Genomic DNA, 15,552 nt, shown 5'->3' with positions numbered 1-15,552 from the left:
ATTAGTTTTAAGGGGTAACCTGCCAAAAATGTTGGGAGCCATTGGTCTAACTGCTTTCAAAAAGTGGTTGTTTCAAGAGTTAATTATCCGAAAGAGTGAATTATCCCGTTACACGACTGGGTAAACAGCAATATTCTGTGAAGAAAGTAGCCTGGCTTTTTTAAATTCTTGGCAGCTTTGTAAACACTTTACTGAAGGGAACTACACACAAGCAGATGACGCTTGGGGCAGCGTGAGAGAACTACAAGCAGTGAAATCAAACAGACTTAGGAAGTACCCCCCAAAAAGAGAGACTGAATGTGTTTGTAATGCAAATGTTCATTTTCGGGGGGGCAGCTGCAAATCTACTTGCTCTGAAACTATGGCGAGGAATCTCAGAACAGAGGATTTAAAGAGTTCGCAGAAGCACTCAAAGCGACTGCGAGGGGAGCGAGTGTCAGCACTCTTTGTGTTGTTACTATGGTGACACAGACTAGACGCCTATGAGCGAAAGTGAGGCTGTGAGCGAACATACACACGTCTGGTGAGGCAGCAGCTTCATCCGCAAGTGGGGAGACACTCAAGTGAACACTGCAAACACTGCAATCGCACTCTGACACAGCGTTCAGTGCAGGTTAGGTCGCGTGGGGAGGATAACTGTCACACACACACACACACACACACACACACTTTGTCAGCCCACTCCTGCCCCTGTCTGGACAGCTCTCTGATCAATGCACTGAACGAAATTGGAAAACGTTGAGGGGGGAAATACAAAAACTTAAGATATGAATTGAAATTTCCAAAGAAAAGTCCTGATTTAAATAAAAGCCAAAAAATAATCATCTGCATCGTCCAGAGAGCCGTGGAGGCCGGGGGGCCATTATAAGGGAGGGGGGGGGGGAGGGGGCAGCCTACCTTTGCAGTGGGTCACACGTCGCATCCCTTGTAAAGGTCACAGAGAGAAACACACAAGCACCACATAAGGGGCAGACACGGCTTCCTCACTTCCTGGTCTGTCCTAACATGAGTGCACCTGTTTCCTGGTGTAAATGAACAGCAGCTTCTGTCCTCAACGCTCCTAATGAATCAAAGCTCATTTCCTGAGCGATGGTGTCCCACCCTTGATCTTACGTTGTTAGTAAATTACTACATCTGTCTGCCCAGTGCCTGCTTTAGCTTTCCTTTTTTAAATCCCTCCACAAAGAAAAAAAAGCTGACTTCAGACATTTCAGTCTCTCAGTACATTTTACTGTATCAAATGAATCCCTTTGATTGTAATCTCTTTATGTGCCGCATCTAATCATAATACTAGCAGAAGTTACAGTTGCAATTATCATTTTTATCTGTTAATATTCATTAACTGTCACCCGGAGGTAGTTTATGTGGTTTTGCATGAGATTATTGGTCTATAATTAATTCAAATGTCCTTTAATTGCTGTGCAGTAGAAATAATTATCCCTGTAGCATGTTTCCTACTAATAGTCAGCATCCTATCACAGATGGCAGCAGCCTTAGAGATGTTTAAAGACGAATAGCAGATAAAAAACTAACACAGTTTGAAAATGTACAAAGAAAATGCATTAGTTAATTTTAATTTCATCTTATCATCGTATTTGCAAGATTTGGACCTCAAAGGAAAAATAAAGATACTAAACCACCACCACTTCAAATCTGTGTGTCTAAGTCCGTACAGAGTCTAGATGAGGTTTGTTGTGGGCGTGCAGCCCTAAATTGAAAAGATCTGGAACCAGGTGTGTAAATCAAATGAGGAACAGCAGTTCAATTTACACAAAAATCAATAGCACCCAGGAGATGGAAATTCTGATCAATACTAATCTCATTTCACATTCTGTGCCTCTGTCTGGTTACCGTGTGTTTCCTGCTTTTTGTTTAGAGATCAAACTGTGTAGGAGTTGGTTTTCTTCTCTGTTGCATGGAAACATTATAAACTCACAATTAATTTGTGGGTCAGTCTCTGCTCTTAGTTCTTTCCTTTGTTTGTCTCCATCCTCGCCATTATAACAGACTGACTGGTGAATATTTATCTTTAAGGTTGGAAAAGGTTGTTTTCAGGTAAAAATATATGGTAAAAAAACTATTGTAGCCATTGTGACTATAAGGGGACAAGTTACCTTTACACTTGATACCTCCATTGACGAAATTTAGTAAACGCAGACTCAGACACTACGTCATAGTATGTATCTACAGATGGACAACGTGTCTCCATTTCCTCCCACTTTCCAGAAATGCTGCCAAAATATCCTCGATACGCTGTTATCTTGTTCACTTAAATAAAATTTTATTTGTATAGTGCCAAAAAATAATATACATTATCTCAAGGCACTTTACAAAGTAAGGTCGAGACAACAGTTCTCCACGATGAACAAGCAATTTGGTGACTGTGGAGAGAAAAACCTCCTTCATTTCATTTAATTCCCTTGTGCACGTGGCGCCAGAGTCTCTGCAGTAGTGATTGGGGGGGTGGAGCTGTGGTATCGATGTCCCACCGATACACGTCCTCAAATAATCGCAAGTGAGTCGTTTCCCCCATTATTACAGCACCAAACCTACTCGAAAGGTGAACACTGGAACGTACATCAGTGTGATAAGAACGACAGAAACCCTCTTGGAGAAACAATTACTTGACGTGTACTTTGACTTCTTTGTTTAGTACATGTCCCATCCACTAACACAGAGGACGAGGGAGTTTATGATACTGCAGCGAGCCATCAGGGGGCGATCTAGACACTTTTGCGTCACTTTTGGGGAGTGACGTTGTCAGTCGTCCATCTTTATATAAAGTCTGTGGTTCACATAGATAATATCAATCAATCAGCTGGAGAGGTGTCATAACAAACCACTGATGAGTAAACTACAGTAGCTAATCCAATGTTTTTGTCAGTCTCTACACAAAAGAGGTGACGAGTGCAACGTTTTTATGACCCATAGTCAGAATGCTGAGAAAAAAGGAATTTGCCTTTAATTGAATTTAAATAGTGCAACAAAAAATGCAAAAAGAGAACGTTAAAAGGAGAAAATGTGGACAAATGTGGACATTGGGATGTGAAGATGGAGTCATGGATGAGGTGGACTGGTTACTTGTTAATGGATGGATCATGGAAAAGATGAATACATAGATATTTGAGTCGCTCTCAGTTGTTCTCTGTGCAGAAAACAGTTCAAAGCACCGGCTTAAGCCATAATTTGACAAAATGTATTTCCCCTTCACAGTTTAATCTGATTTGGGAACATTCATAAGGTTAATGAATCGTCTGCAAATGTCCTTAAAAACGCATTGACCTCTGACTGACACAGAGAACCACTGAGCAGCTGGTGTGTCATGGCTCTCAGTGGGTGGTATCATAGCATGTGACAATCATAGCTTTCAGGCTACAGAGCCATAAAAAGCCTCTGGTTCTTACCTGCGTTAAACACTGGATCCCTCTGTTTGCTGCAAAGTAAATGAGCAAACACACAGCTGTCAATCAGCGTCCCGCTCAGGAAAAACCACATCTGCTGTATGTCGTTGATTTATCTGTTATTTAAGTGTCAAACTAGAAAAATCAGATTAAAACACAGACTACTATCTTGCTTGAACAGAAAATGTCAGTGATGTGTTTGTTCGTGGCTCTGAAATGAAAAGACGCGGCCATCAATGTGTCCGTGTTACCTGTCGCTTTTTTTGCCGCTGGAGTTGCTGCCGGTGGATCCGGCGCGAGTTCGGTTGCCCTTGGAGTCGCCCGAATCTTTACGCGTGAGAGTTCCCACGTGCTCGTTAGAGTTGGCTCTCCTCACAGTGCTGCGGTGGGGAGAGCGAGGGAAGATGGGCAGAGGCAAATAAAGACAGAGAGGAGGAGAAGGGGAGAAAAACAAGAAATAGGTCATGAAACCACCTGATGCTGCTTTTTTAAAAACACCCTCTGGTACAGTTTTCATTGCAGAAATTGCTTCTGAAAGCACACACGGGGGGTATTTATTTGACGATTCAGCTTAAAAGCGTCGTGAAATATTACCTGACACTTTTCAGAAAACTGTGTGACTCAGAGAAGTATGTGGATATATCTGTTTACTCCACAGGGCTGATTATAACTACAGCTCTAGTACAGACCTGTGCAGATCTGCATATTGGCAGTGCAGACAGTCTGCCTATTTACAACAATGAAAAGGCTCCATCAGCAGTCCAATGGCCAGTAGGCACAGTCACCTAATCCTCCCTAGGGGAGAGAAGTCTATTCAAATCGTAAAACTGGCCAGTGGCCGTTATCCCTTCTGGAGAGCCTGCATGTGTTTGTTCACTAAAGAGCAGAACAGAATAAAAAGAGAGAGACTGTTGTTTGCTGTGTTATCCCAGGAGGAATCACAGTAATTGGGCCATAGGGTATTGGGGGAGGCTGTTGTGTGTGTACTCCAACACTGATGGGATTGAGACTAATCTGCAATTTAGACTAATCGCAAATACAGACAGTAAACAACACAACACGCTGCTCCAAAGATCGATGAGTCAAACAACATGGAGCGAGCGAACAGATGAGATAAATAGTGAAGGAAAATAGTGATGGTTAATAGCTGTAACTTGACACTCTCACCTGAGAGGCAGATAGAGAATTCTGGTAGATCCAGACAAAGAGGACAAACTGGACAGACTGGAAGGACATCACACAGTAGATGGACAGGACATAAACAGGATATAACATCATAGAGGAAAGGACATGTTATCAGAGAGCAACCCAGTAGAGAGGGACAATACAAGAGGGCAGAAGGGAGGACAGAAAAGACAGACAACACATAAAGATAAACAGCTGATGGCAAGTTATAATTCAGTTGAGCTAAAATCCACAATCTCATGCATATTTAAATGAACAAATATATACATATATTGAAATTGAAAGATGTCTTTGGGAAATAGATTTTTTTTATATAGCACTTATCGACCTTTACACTGCTTTACAGTAGAGGCAACATTAATCCATTCAGGCCCACATTCATACAGCGCTTTTCTATCACACACAATTCATACACTGTCTGTACAACCATCCAAGGACACTATAGAATGGAGACTGGACTGAAACCACCAAACTTCTGGTTAGTGGACGACCCTCTCTACCTTCTACCACAGCCGCCCTTGGGTGTGTTTCAAATATATTGATGAATGTTAGAGAGACTTGAGGTCCATGACCTCAGTAGTACTTCTACTTTATGAAGAGTCAGATGTCCTTAAAGACACAAACCAACTCCAGGGACAGCGAGGAAATAGACCAGACCAAACATTTCCTAATTTGATACTGTCCTGCTTGTTGTTTGAGGTTAGTTTCCATCAACTGTTTACATTTCAAGGTACAGAGCCGTTTTTTTACTGCCCTCAGAAGCAGAAATAAAAGTACACACAGTTAAAGACATGGAAACAACTTCTCAGGGGAGTGAACATCTGTTTGGACTGGAGCTGGTCCCTGCTGTCTGCTGAGCTTCATCTGATTATGGTAATGACATCCAGAGATGGGAAAAGACTACTGCTCCCCTGACAGACTAGATTGATAACCTGTGCTCTATAAGCATGTATGGACACACACACCACACGCACGCACGCACGCATGCACGCACGCACACACGCAAACGCACACACACACAGTAGAGAAGATAACAATTCTGTCTCTCTGTTTATCAGCAAATTTTAATGTAATTGGCTTCGCCTGATAAAAAAGCAGAAATGTGATGATTTATGGCTGAAACAGTTGGACATGACACAGACACAATGAAAAAATGCCAGGAGAGAAAAATGCAATAATCAACAGGAGCCTTCAGCCGCCAAATAAATATATATAAATATATATAAGAGCTGGACAAGTTTACAAATATGCTAATAAGTAACATAATTACAAAATTGGCACAAATCAACTTCCACTTGTAGCCCAAATCATTTCCCTTAGAAAAGGTGCAGTTTCAGTTTCCTCACCTCTTGTTGGCCGGTGTGCTGGTGTCCTTTCTGGATCCAGGTCCAGATGGGGAGGGCAGAGTGCCGCTGCCTTTCTTTGGTAGGACGGTCCCGTTGTTTACTGTGGGCCGTAACGGCAGGGTGGCAATCATTGGCCTGGCTGGAAGAAAGAACAGCAGAGGAGCATGTTCAGTCATAACACTGGACTATAGGGTCCATCAGCAAGGCTGCTTTTAATGGTGTTTGCTATTATCATTATATTTAGATACACTGTTGCATCCCAGGAGGGTAGGTGGAGTGCAAAGAACCCCCAGCATGCATTGGAAATAACACGTTTATGTGCGTGTCCTCAACATTACATGTAGTATTGTGTTTGACATTTTGTTCCTACACTATACTGTATTTATGTCAGACATTATGAGAAGGAAATATGGTTCGGCCGGGAGTATAATGTATAAAGATGATTTGTTTATGACAACAAAAATTAAAAAAATTGTAAGATTAGCAGAATAATCAAGAACCATATTCTATTTGAATTAAAAACGATATCTGAAGAGTATTTATTCCACCTTTAGCCATTAGGTGGCTTGAGATATAATCATTTCCAGTCCAGTTGAGCGTGATTACAATAACAATCATAATTAAAAAAACTGAAATTGCGCTTTAACAGTTTGTATTGGTGGGTGAGATATTAAGTGTCCCCATTATTGTCGAAGCCTTAACCACTACACATATACAGCACTCGTTCTGCACGCTGTTCAGTAAGGGGTTCAAAGACATAATATAACATATATAAACACATTAACTAACTTTAGAGACTGTAGTTCAAATCTTAAATGGATTTATTTAACGTTTTAATTCAACCACACACACACACACACACACACACACACACACACACACACACACACACACACACACACACACACACACACACTCACACACTCACACACTCACACACTCACACAGGGGACATACGGCAGTCAGACAAGCCGGGAATAACAAATCCAAGCTGCAGCTTTATCTGCAGTGATAAATATTTAATAGACAGTGTTTCATCCAGCAGGGACACACACAAGATCAGGCGCACACACACAAAAACACACACTCATGTGCATGCACTCAGGCCTACACACACATTCTGCTCCATTATCTTTCTTGTAGTAATTACCCAGCAGGGGCAAACTGAGGTTGTAATTTTGTTAGCATGTTAAAGAAGATGAATGTGTGTGTTGGTGTGTGCATGTGTTGAGCTTTCTGAAGCAGATCATTGTGCTTCAGTGGAGTCGAGCGGGCTGCTAGTGGAGAACAATAAGGGAGAGCCGCTCTGAATCTAAATCATTATCCTCAAGCTCCCAAATCAAACTGAACCTCCATCCAGTCACCGCGGAAGCAGCAGCTCAGTCTGTTTGGGCCTAATCCCTCAAATGCACGTTTGTGGACATAAAAAACCCGAATGAGGTGCAGTTGATTTCACATGCAGGCTTCATCTGCCTGTGGGGTGAAGGTACGATGTGTGCAAGACAGTCCTCAGCTGATATCGACTCATGCAGTGTTGTTATACAACAAAAACGGAGACACAAAAAAATCTATAATGTAAAATTCTGTGATGATGTGCTGCTATGTAACATTTCTTATGTCTGCTTCCTACATTATTCACAAAGTGATGCCAGGTGGAGTGAGAACAGAAATAGAAGGAAGAACAGAGAGAGAGATACAACATTTAAATAAATTGTACACAGAGTTCTAGATTAAGTGAATTTTACTAATGCAGAAACTAATGTTATTAAAGCTTAATTTAATCCTATTAGTTCTAGTTTTAATCTAGTTTAATAAGAGGGGGAAATAGTTTTGGGGGAATAGTCCTTTGAATACACATGTTTAATAACTTATTCCCACACTGTTGTGACAGTTCAGAATATTTTCACATGATTTCACAGACTCAAAAGTCTAAAAAGTCATGTTGAGTTTTTCCCTTTGATAAAAAATATAGTTTCTATCTACTGCTTGTGTTTACACTCAGATCACAGTGCGTTGACCTCAGGCAGAGCAGTACTGGCACTAACTGTTTGTTTCCTGTCTAAATACTAAACAACACAAATTGTTTGTTTGTAAACAAACAACACAATTCTCTGCAGGCAGTGACTGAAATGTGTTTGCTCGTACGCACAACAGCAGGCCTGGTTAGTGCAGACAGACCACACAGTCAGCCTACCTGGCTTCCCAGCATTGCTGTCTGCTGAGGGAGACTTTCTCATCAAAGCCGGGTCTATACACGTAACACACGACACATTTAACAACACGACAACACAGCCCAGGAGGAGAGAGGACAGGAGATGGACCACTAGTCAGCCAGGGAAAGGGACTAAACAGGTTTAGAACGAGACATCAGGTGGAGAGAGAGAGGAAAGTGAGAAAAGAAAGAAAAGAAAGAAAGGATGTCTATCAAAAGTGGGTGAATAAGCCGGCGAGCGTGTGTTCATCTGAACTAATACCAGATGACCCGTTGACCATTGTTTGGATACTGACTCATTTCACAAGCACATACGTTGTATTTTACCTTTAGTGGGTCCCCTGCGTGACCCCATGGCCTGCTGCTCCTCAGAGTGGTTGAGCCTGCGGACCACGTCGGCCAGAGCTGACTTCAGCAGCTGGATCTCATCCTCCTGCATCTGGACCCTCTGCTCCAGGGAGGCGATGCGGTCGGTCACCTCCATACTGCTGGCGGCTGACGCACTGTCATCTGAGGGAACACAGAGAGCTGGTGAGACAGTGGCCAGTTTATTAGGTACGCCTGGTACAGTGTATACCAACAGTCCTGCTATAAGTCTCTCATCCCAGGTGAGTTAATTACCTTGGACATGTTTATGCCCCTGTCTATGTTTGTTTGTAGGTTTGTTTCTCGGCAGGATTTTAAAAGAGCTACTCATCAGATTTCCCAAAAACTTGGAGGGGAGGTGCTACATGGGCCAAGAAAGAACCCATAAAATGTGGATCCATAAAAAGGGGCAGATAAAAAAATGTCCCACTTTTTTTCACCAATTTCACAGAGAATAATTAATGGGTGCTAATGAAAAAAAAAGCATATTTAGTGAACTGATATCTAAGAGTGCATGTAATTTTTAAGCAGAGGCAACATATATGAAAAGGAATAGTTCAACATTTTAGAAAATTAAATTATTTCCTTTCATGAAAGTTCGAAGAGAAAACGAACTGTCAAGATTCTGTTTTACTTCAGGTCAGAAAAAGCTGAATCTGAGAATTCAAAGAGAAAATGAGAAAAAAGAAAAAGGCAGGACTGGAGCGAACCCCATTCAAAACCCAATCTCACTTTCATCCTTTCACACTATTCAGACTCTTGGATTCAAAGCGCTGACGGCTAAAACCCTTCAGTCATGAGCCTGTTATGAATGTCAGCTCTTTGAGTTTAAACTAACTTGACACATTATGTTCACCTCTCCACCTGACACCCCGACAGAGGCCAAGCTCTGGTCACCAGGGTCTACTTCATTAATGATAACACACATGAACACACACACACAAAGACACACACACACACACACACATGCAGGGTCCCCTCCATTAAGCTTTTGATGTCACAGCGATGTGATGAAATATTAATGTAAATCACTGCTGTGTTTTCCCTGCAGACTTGTAATAAAAGTCTGATGCATTATGCATTAGAGAGCAGGCATCTGGTGATTAGGCAGATCTGCTGTGTGCGTTCCTCCTGTGAATCTGCTTTAAACCCCGACCGCCTGAAAACATTATTGAAAACGGAGGAAACTCTTGACTTTGGTAAATAACATTCTCAAACAATCAAGTACGACAGACAACACGGTGAAAGCAAAGTGGTGTGATGAACGTCTGAGTCTCTTTGATAAATAAAAGCCGCTCAGGGATTTAGGACGTCCCTGAACAGAATTATATTTTGCCTGTAGATAAATAAATCCCACAACATGTTTGTTGTATTTTTATTGGCAGAAAATGAAATGTAGTCCATACAATCATTGCTGCAATACGAAAGACAATAAAACATAATTTCCCCCTCTGAAATTAAAAAAATCTCAAAAAGTTAACATATTCAAGTGGAAAACATGATAAGATACAGTCAGACTTAATTTTCTGAGCAGATATATCAACTTTTATCATGAGAAACTCTAAATAATCATGGAAATAATATGTTACAACAAGTATTCACAAGAAGTATTCAGAAGTATATTCCAGTATTTGGTCCAGTGAAGTCATTTTCGTTGCCGGAAAAAGTAATTTCACAGATTTGTTTATGACTGGACAAATTCCATTAGTGAGTACAATCCGGCGGCTGTCAGCTGATTATGAATTGTTTGAGAGAACCTCCATGAGACACGATGGTGCATTAAGCAGATGGGACGCTTAAATGATGACACAGAAAATGGTAAATCTGAGCAGATTCTAAATGTCTGAATCAAACAATTAGAGCTCACACACACACAAACACATCCTCCAGTGCCCTCTTGTATTCAGCTTCAGTCAGTCACAGTCATTACTGCTGTCTTGTGATTAACGCTCACAGTGACAAAGCTAACACAGCGACTATTAGCAGGATGACACAGTCGATTTTTCTGATTTGACGCAGATTGACAGCAGGATGAGATAATTTGTCTGTACTTTCCCAAACTGTTACCAGGGTTTGAAAATAAATCCATTAATGTGTGATGTGACAACAATAAAGTAAAAACTTGAGGTTTGGTCATAAATCACACCTCCACCTTGTTAGTGAATTGGACGTGGACTAAACAATACACTGTATATAAAGATGGACGACATGATAGCTCCCCCAAAGTGAAGCCAAATCATATTGATCGCCAACTGGTGGCTGGCTACGGGATAGGTGGTAAACCCTGTCTCCTCCATGTTAGTGGATGGGACATGAGCCAAACTAAAAAGTTACCTTGAGGGACATTTGAGCTAAAACAACAAATGTCAACATTCTGGTGGGACTAAAACTCACAGGATTAACTAATTCATTAGCCTCCATCCTCTGAGAACCATGATTTTCCAAAACTGCAGGAAAATCAGTCCAATACATGCTCAGATATTTAAATTGACCAACACTGCCGTCCTGAACCATCCAGCTGTGCCAGTGTGACTAAAAAGCATCAGCGGAGCAGAATTGGATGTCAAGGTTGACAAGGTGTGACAGGCTGTAATGTTATGATAGCAATACATCTGTCGCACTTCATGTTTGCACCCTCTAATATTCTCATCTGTCCACTAAATGAGAATGAGAATCCCATAATGAAACCACACATGGAGTCAAATGAAAACTGCAGGTGTTCAGTCTGATACATGACACAACCAGCACCGTATCATAAAGCACAATGAGAAATGTGTCTGCCTCAGTGTATATGCTCATACATTCACTTACAGACTTATTACTACTGAAAGGAAATGTTTTCTTTTTTCATAACACACAGTGCCAATCTAACTGCTTCATCTTTAAAAAAAAAAACAACATTGACAAAGAATATTCCAGAGATAAAACTGGATCTTAATAACTCTCTGCTCACCTGACATGCTTTCTTTGAAGGAGCCCTTGTTCATATTCACATGTAAATGTGTGTCACGGAGTTGATATCCACAGATAAAGCTTCTATTATCTGTTCAGCATCTGTTGTGGGTCTGCTCCCAACACTGACACTATCAGTCGCTGCAACACAATGACTGGCTGTCACGGACGTGGTACTCCGGCTCTGGGCTAACATCCTCCCTCTGTCACCCCGCTCCCCAGTTAAAACCCTCTGGGGGGGCGTGTCGACGCCCAATGACCAATATCAGAAAAGGCCAGTGCCAGTTAAGTCTGGTGTTTTATAGAAGATGTGTGTTGATGGTGTGACTCTGATCTCCAGCTGAGTCAGTTTGGAATATGGCTAAATTTGGCCCTGATGTGACTGCACCACTGTGGGGCTCAGGTCACATGATTTCTGTCCAGAGAGGCAGATGTCAATCTTACTCTGACAACAAATCCATCACCACATGTTTCCCCCCCACCCTGTCTCTCTTTTATCCCCCACAAAAACAGATCATTACACCCCCCGACCTACATCCCCTTGCTCCCGCGTGGTATTCACACCGGGTAGCCGGCTGTTTGAATCACTCCATTTTTGTCAGTCTTCTTCCAGCGGCAGCCCGACTTCTTTTTCTGTCCCTGTTTCATTATCTAGTCAATACGTGGCTGGGTCACTAAATTCTTGACAGATCCGAGCCCATCTATCTGCTCAGACTAATGCGTTGTGACACGCTGCTTCCCTATTACCTTCCTCTGCAAGGCGATGTCTTCCTGGCAGGGCCACTCGCCTGCCCAATGCTTGTCCATCACTTCCAACACAGAGATTTAAGGAAGGGAAAACAGCAAACAGACCCTCTGGAGTAAATGTTCCCTGCTCTAAAACCACCACACCCATCATCAGCTGCCTTTATCTCCATCTTAATTTTGAGTCATTTACTGAACTCACTGCCATCAATAATAAACACTGGAGGGTGGACACATGCTCTGACCCATCTCATCTGCTGCAAAGATCAATACACCGAAGGATTAGAACGACTAAAATCGTTCTTGGGAAACACTTCTGAGGGAGCACTCTCGCATTTTAAGCAATGCAGCAGCCCGGTGCTGAGCTGAGCTGTCTGGCTTTTTAGCTGAGTCACTCCTTCACTCTGTGTGCACTGCCACATTCACTGCAAGGATGTAAATATACACAAAGATACAAGAAATAAAGGAATCATTACATTAAAACTGATGAAATCTCTCAATATGTGTCCTGACACCCTATTTTCTTTTCTCTCTGTGGTGCAGAGAATCCAAACAATGAAGCTCGACTGGCTTGTTGGAAAGTTCAGCTGCCAGGTTTAGCTGCACCACAATGGGGGGTTTCGAAAAACCACCACCCAGTGTTTGCAAAAAAGGCAACAGATGAAAGGAGCAAGAGGATTGCAGGAAACGGCCTGTCACAACATTACGACAATGATTCCTGTTTTTCACAGACAGAAAGCTAGAGCTAGAGCTCAGCGGCACCTTGCCAGCTGTTTTTAATTTCATAACCTGAATGCATACAGCCTGGTGGTGTGCCACCATAGTGTCTATTCAGCTGCAACTGCAGACTGTGCCTCAATTTCTCCAAAAACCAATGAGTCACACTTCACTATAGACCTAATCATAATCAAATGCCAGGCAGGATTAGATTTTTTTCTTTGCCAAGAAGTGAATGAGGTATAGAGAATGAAGCTGCAGGAGTTTTTCTGATAATATTCAAAGTACAAGCGAAGACAAATGTCATGCGTGAAATTGCAGCATTTAGAAATTACAAATGATGGAGGAACGACTGAACTCATCCATTAGGTGTCAGAAGAATAATGTTTTTTAAACCAATTCAATTGGAAATGGGAGAGAAGAGTAGGAGAGAAATAGAGGAGAAGTTATTTGAAATGTCATCAGTCTCGTGTGTCACCTGCAGCAGGCAGTGGACTGTATTAGCTGATCAAGCGGCCAGATTAGAGAGACAGACGCTTGGATTACAAGCTGCCCCTCGTGGCTCCTGCTGGACCGGAGTTTAGGAGCTTTAAATAGACAGAGGTGGATCAGTGAAGGAGAAGACTTCACACACGTCCTGAGTGGAGATTACAGAGGAGGAAAAGGGAGTGAAAACATGGCAGGTCAAGCTTGTTTTCATGTCAAAACAACAGCACTGAAGAATCAGGGAAAGACTGACAAAGGGATAAAAGAGAGAATGATGGAGGTGAGGATGAGTGTGTCCAGGGGTCATAAGGAGTGTGTGTGTGTGTGTGTGTGTGTGTGTGTGCTTGTGGGTCAAAGAGGAGAATGATGAGCAGCCAAACGACCTCCCACAGGAGATTCTAGAAACATGTTAGAGGATTCCTTCCTCCCATCAGTCACATCCTTCCTGGAGTCAAACTCAGGTCAAATGGGAATCACCTTGCTGCGCGCGCGCATACACACACACACACACACACACACACACACACACACACACACACACACACACACACACACACACACACACACACACACACACACACACACACACAATGATCAGATGTCACAAAGATCTCCATCTGTATTTTTCTGTGCTTCCTAAGGGAGTGTGTACAAATTATTTGTAGGGGATGAGAGAAATGAGAGGAGATTTCAAGATTGCTTGAGAGAATAAATAAATAAAAACATCGCATAAATCTAATTATCACTCCAGTTTGCACAGTGAATCATTATGGGATTAATGATGTGTATTTAATGTGCCATACACATTAAAGCTGGCCCATCTATGCATCCATTAGCTACAGCCTACTGCTTATCTTTTGAGTGCCGCAGGGGGCCGGAACCAATCCTAGCTACTGCATGAATACCGAGATATATAATTCCACCTCTAATTTGTCTTTTTTAGTACTTTTTAGTACCGGTACTATATTTTAAGGTATGAAAGGGGGGAGAAAGTTTTCTTTCCCAAGTTAATTGATAATGACGATGCAGGGGAAGGTCAATTTTAAAAAACAAAGCACAGTGTAAGCTCTAACGCTGGACTCACACGCTGGAGGCTTCAACCAAAATGCTGTTCATTCACTTTAAATGGGGTTACGTCCAGTGTTGCTGAATTCCATTGTGGTTTCATGGTGACACGTTGCTAACGCTGCGTACGGTAGAAGTTGTACGGTGCTCAACTTTTTATGCAACAAAGGAGGCACCAGCCAATCACATTGTGCTTGTGCTTTCATCTAGTTATGGATTGTATTTCCTGTGTACTTCTCTTTAGCACTGCATTGATAACTAGCATGACACTTTAACATGAAAGCCGGCTATCTTGTGGGTCCCAAGCGGATGGCACACCCACTGTCCAGCGCAACACCCCTCCCTATCGAGCAGTTTGCAGTCCCTAAAGCCGAGAGAGAGTGAGACGAATCTAACACAAGAAAAAAGAAAGAGGTAAGAGGGTAAAAAAGAAAAAAGAGGAGGATGATATGGCCCATTGAGGCAGAATAGCTCCTTCTTAACTCTGACACATACTGTATATACACCGATATCCCTGCACTCTGCTTTACAAAGCGCACACACACTCCTACACACGCTCTCCTCTGTCAAAGAGGAAGTGTTCACGGTGTAGAGGAGGGATTATGCTGGATATGTGGAGCAGATCTTGCTCAATGCTAGTGATCCCTAAACTGAGAGGGTTTGAGCTCAGCGGCAGGCTGGATTTGTCTTTTCTTTCCCTCACCTCTTTCACCTCTCGCTCTATTTGTCTGCCTCGCTCTCTCTCATTAAACCGTGGTGGGGGTGAAGAATAAATCAACCGTGGGACTATGGTTACTGTCTTTCTCTAATATTTACCCTCAATTCTCAGGCTCTCATCTATGTTGTTAACCTAAGAGATTGCCTTTTGGTTTAGAGCGATATGGAGACTCACAAGTGTGGTATGAAGAGCATCGACATGCTAAGCTGCAGCGTTGAAGAACTGTGCAACGAGAAAAATGATGCTCGCCTGATCGATGAAGATGATGTCAAATCCTAAGTGCTCAAAAACTGGTTTATGATACCCATGGCCCAGAACGGCTCTGCTGCAGTCCAGAACATAATTTATACCGATCTATAC

The 15,552-nt window shown here is 42.3% G+C and overlaps 1 protein-coding gene across 8 annotated transcripts in view; it reads right to left on the bottom strand.

Moving 5' to 3' along the window:
* eml1 (EMAP like 1) overlaps window positions 1-15,552 on the bottom strand; it is a 51,514-nt gene that overhangs the window by 12,456 nt on the left and 23,506 nt on the right. For 2 of the 8 annotated variants that reach the window (XM_034576818.1, XM_034576814.1), the window contains exons 2-8: window positions 8,472-8,654; window positions 8,127-8,180; window positions 5,933-6,071; window positions 4,569-4,625; window positions 3,653-3,781; window positions 3,405-3,433; window positions 898-924 (exon numbers count right to left, since the gene is read on the bottom strand). In XM_034576818.1, the coding sequence (XP_034432709.1) occupies window positions 898-924; window positions 3,405-3,433; window positions 3,653-3,781; window positions 4,569-4,625; window positions 5,933-6,071; window positions 8,127-8,180; window positions 8,472-8,654 (618 nt within the window). Of the gene's footprint in view, window positions 1-897; window positions 925-3,404; window positions 3,434-3,652; window positions 3,782-4,568; window positions 4,626-5,932; window positions 6,072-8,126; window positions 8,181-8,471; window positions 8,655-11,463; window positions 11,611-15,552 lie in introns of those variants that run through there. The other 6 variants (XM_034576816.1, XM_034576815.1, XM_034576820.1 and 3 more) reach the window with 6 other exon arrangements.

Source organism: Hippoglossus hippoglossus, chromosome 22 (assembly GCF_009819705.1).
Source record: "Hippoglossus hippoglossus isolate fHipHip1 chromosome 22, fHipHip1.pri, whole genome shotgun sequence".
NCBI lineage: Eukaryota > Metazoa > Chordata > Actinopteri > Pleuronectiformes > Pleuronectidae > Hippoglossus > Hippoglossus hippoglossus.
Note: the sequence above shows the minus strand (reverse complement) of the source record. Positions and strands in the feature narration are given on the sequence as shown.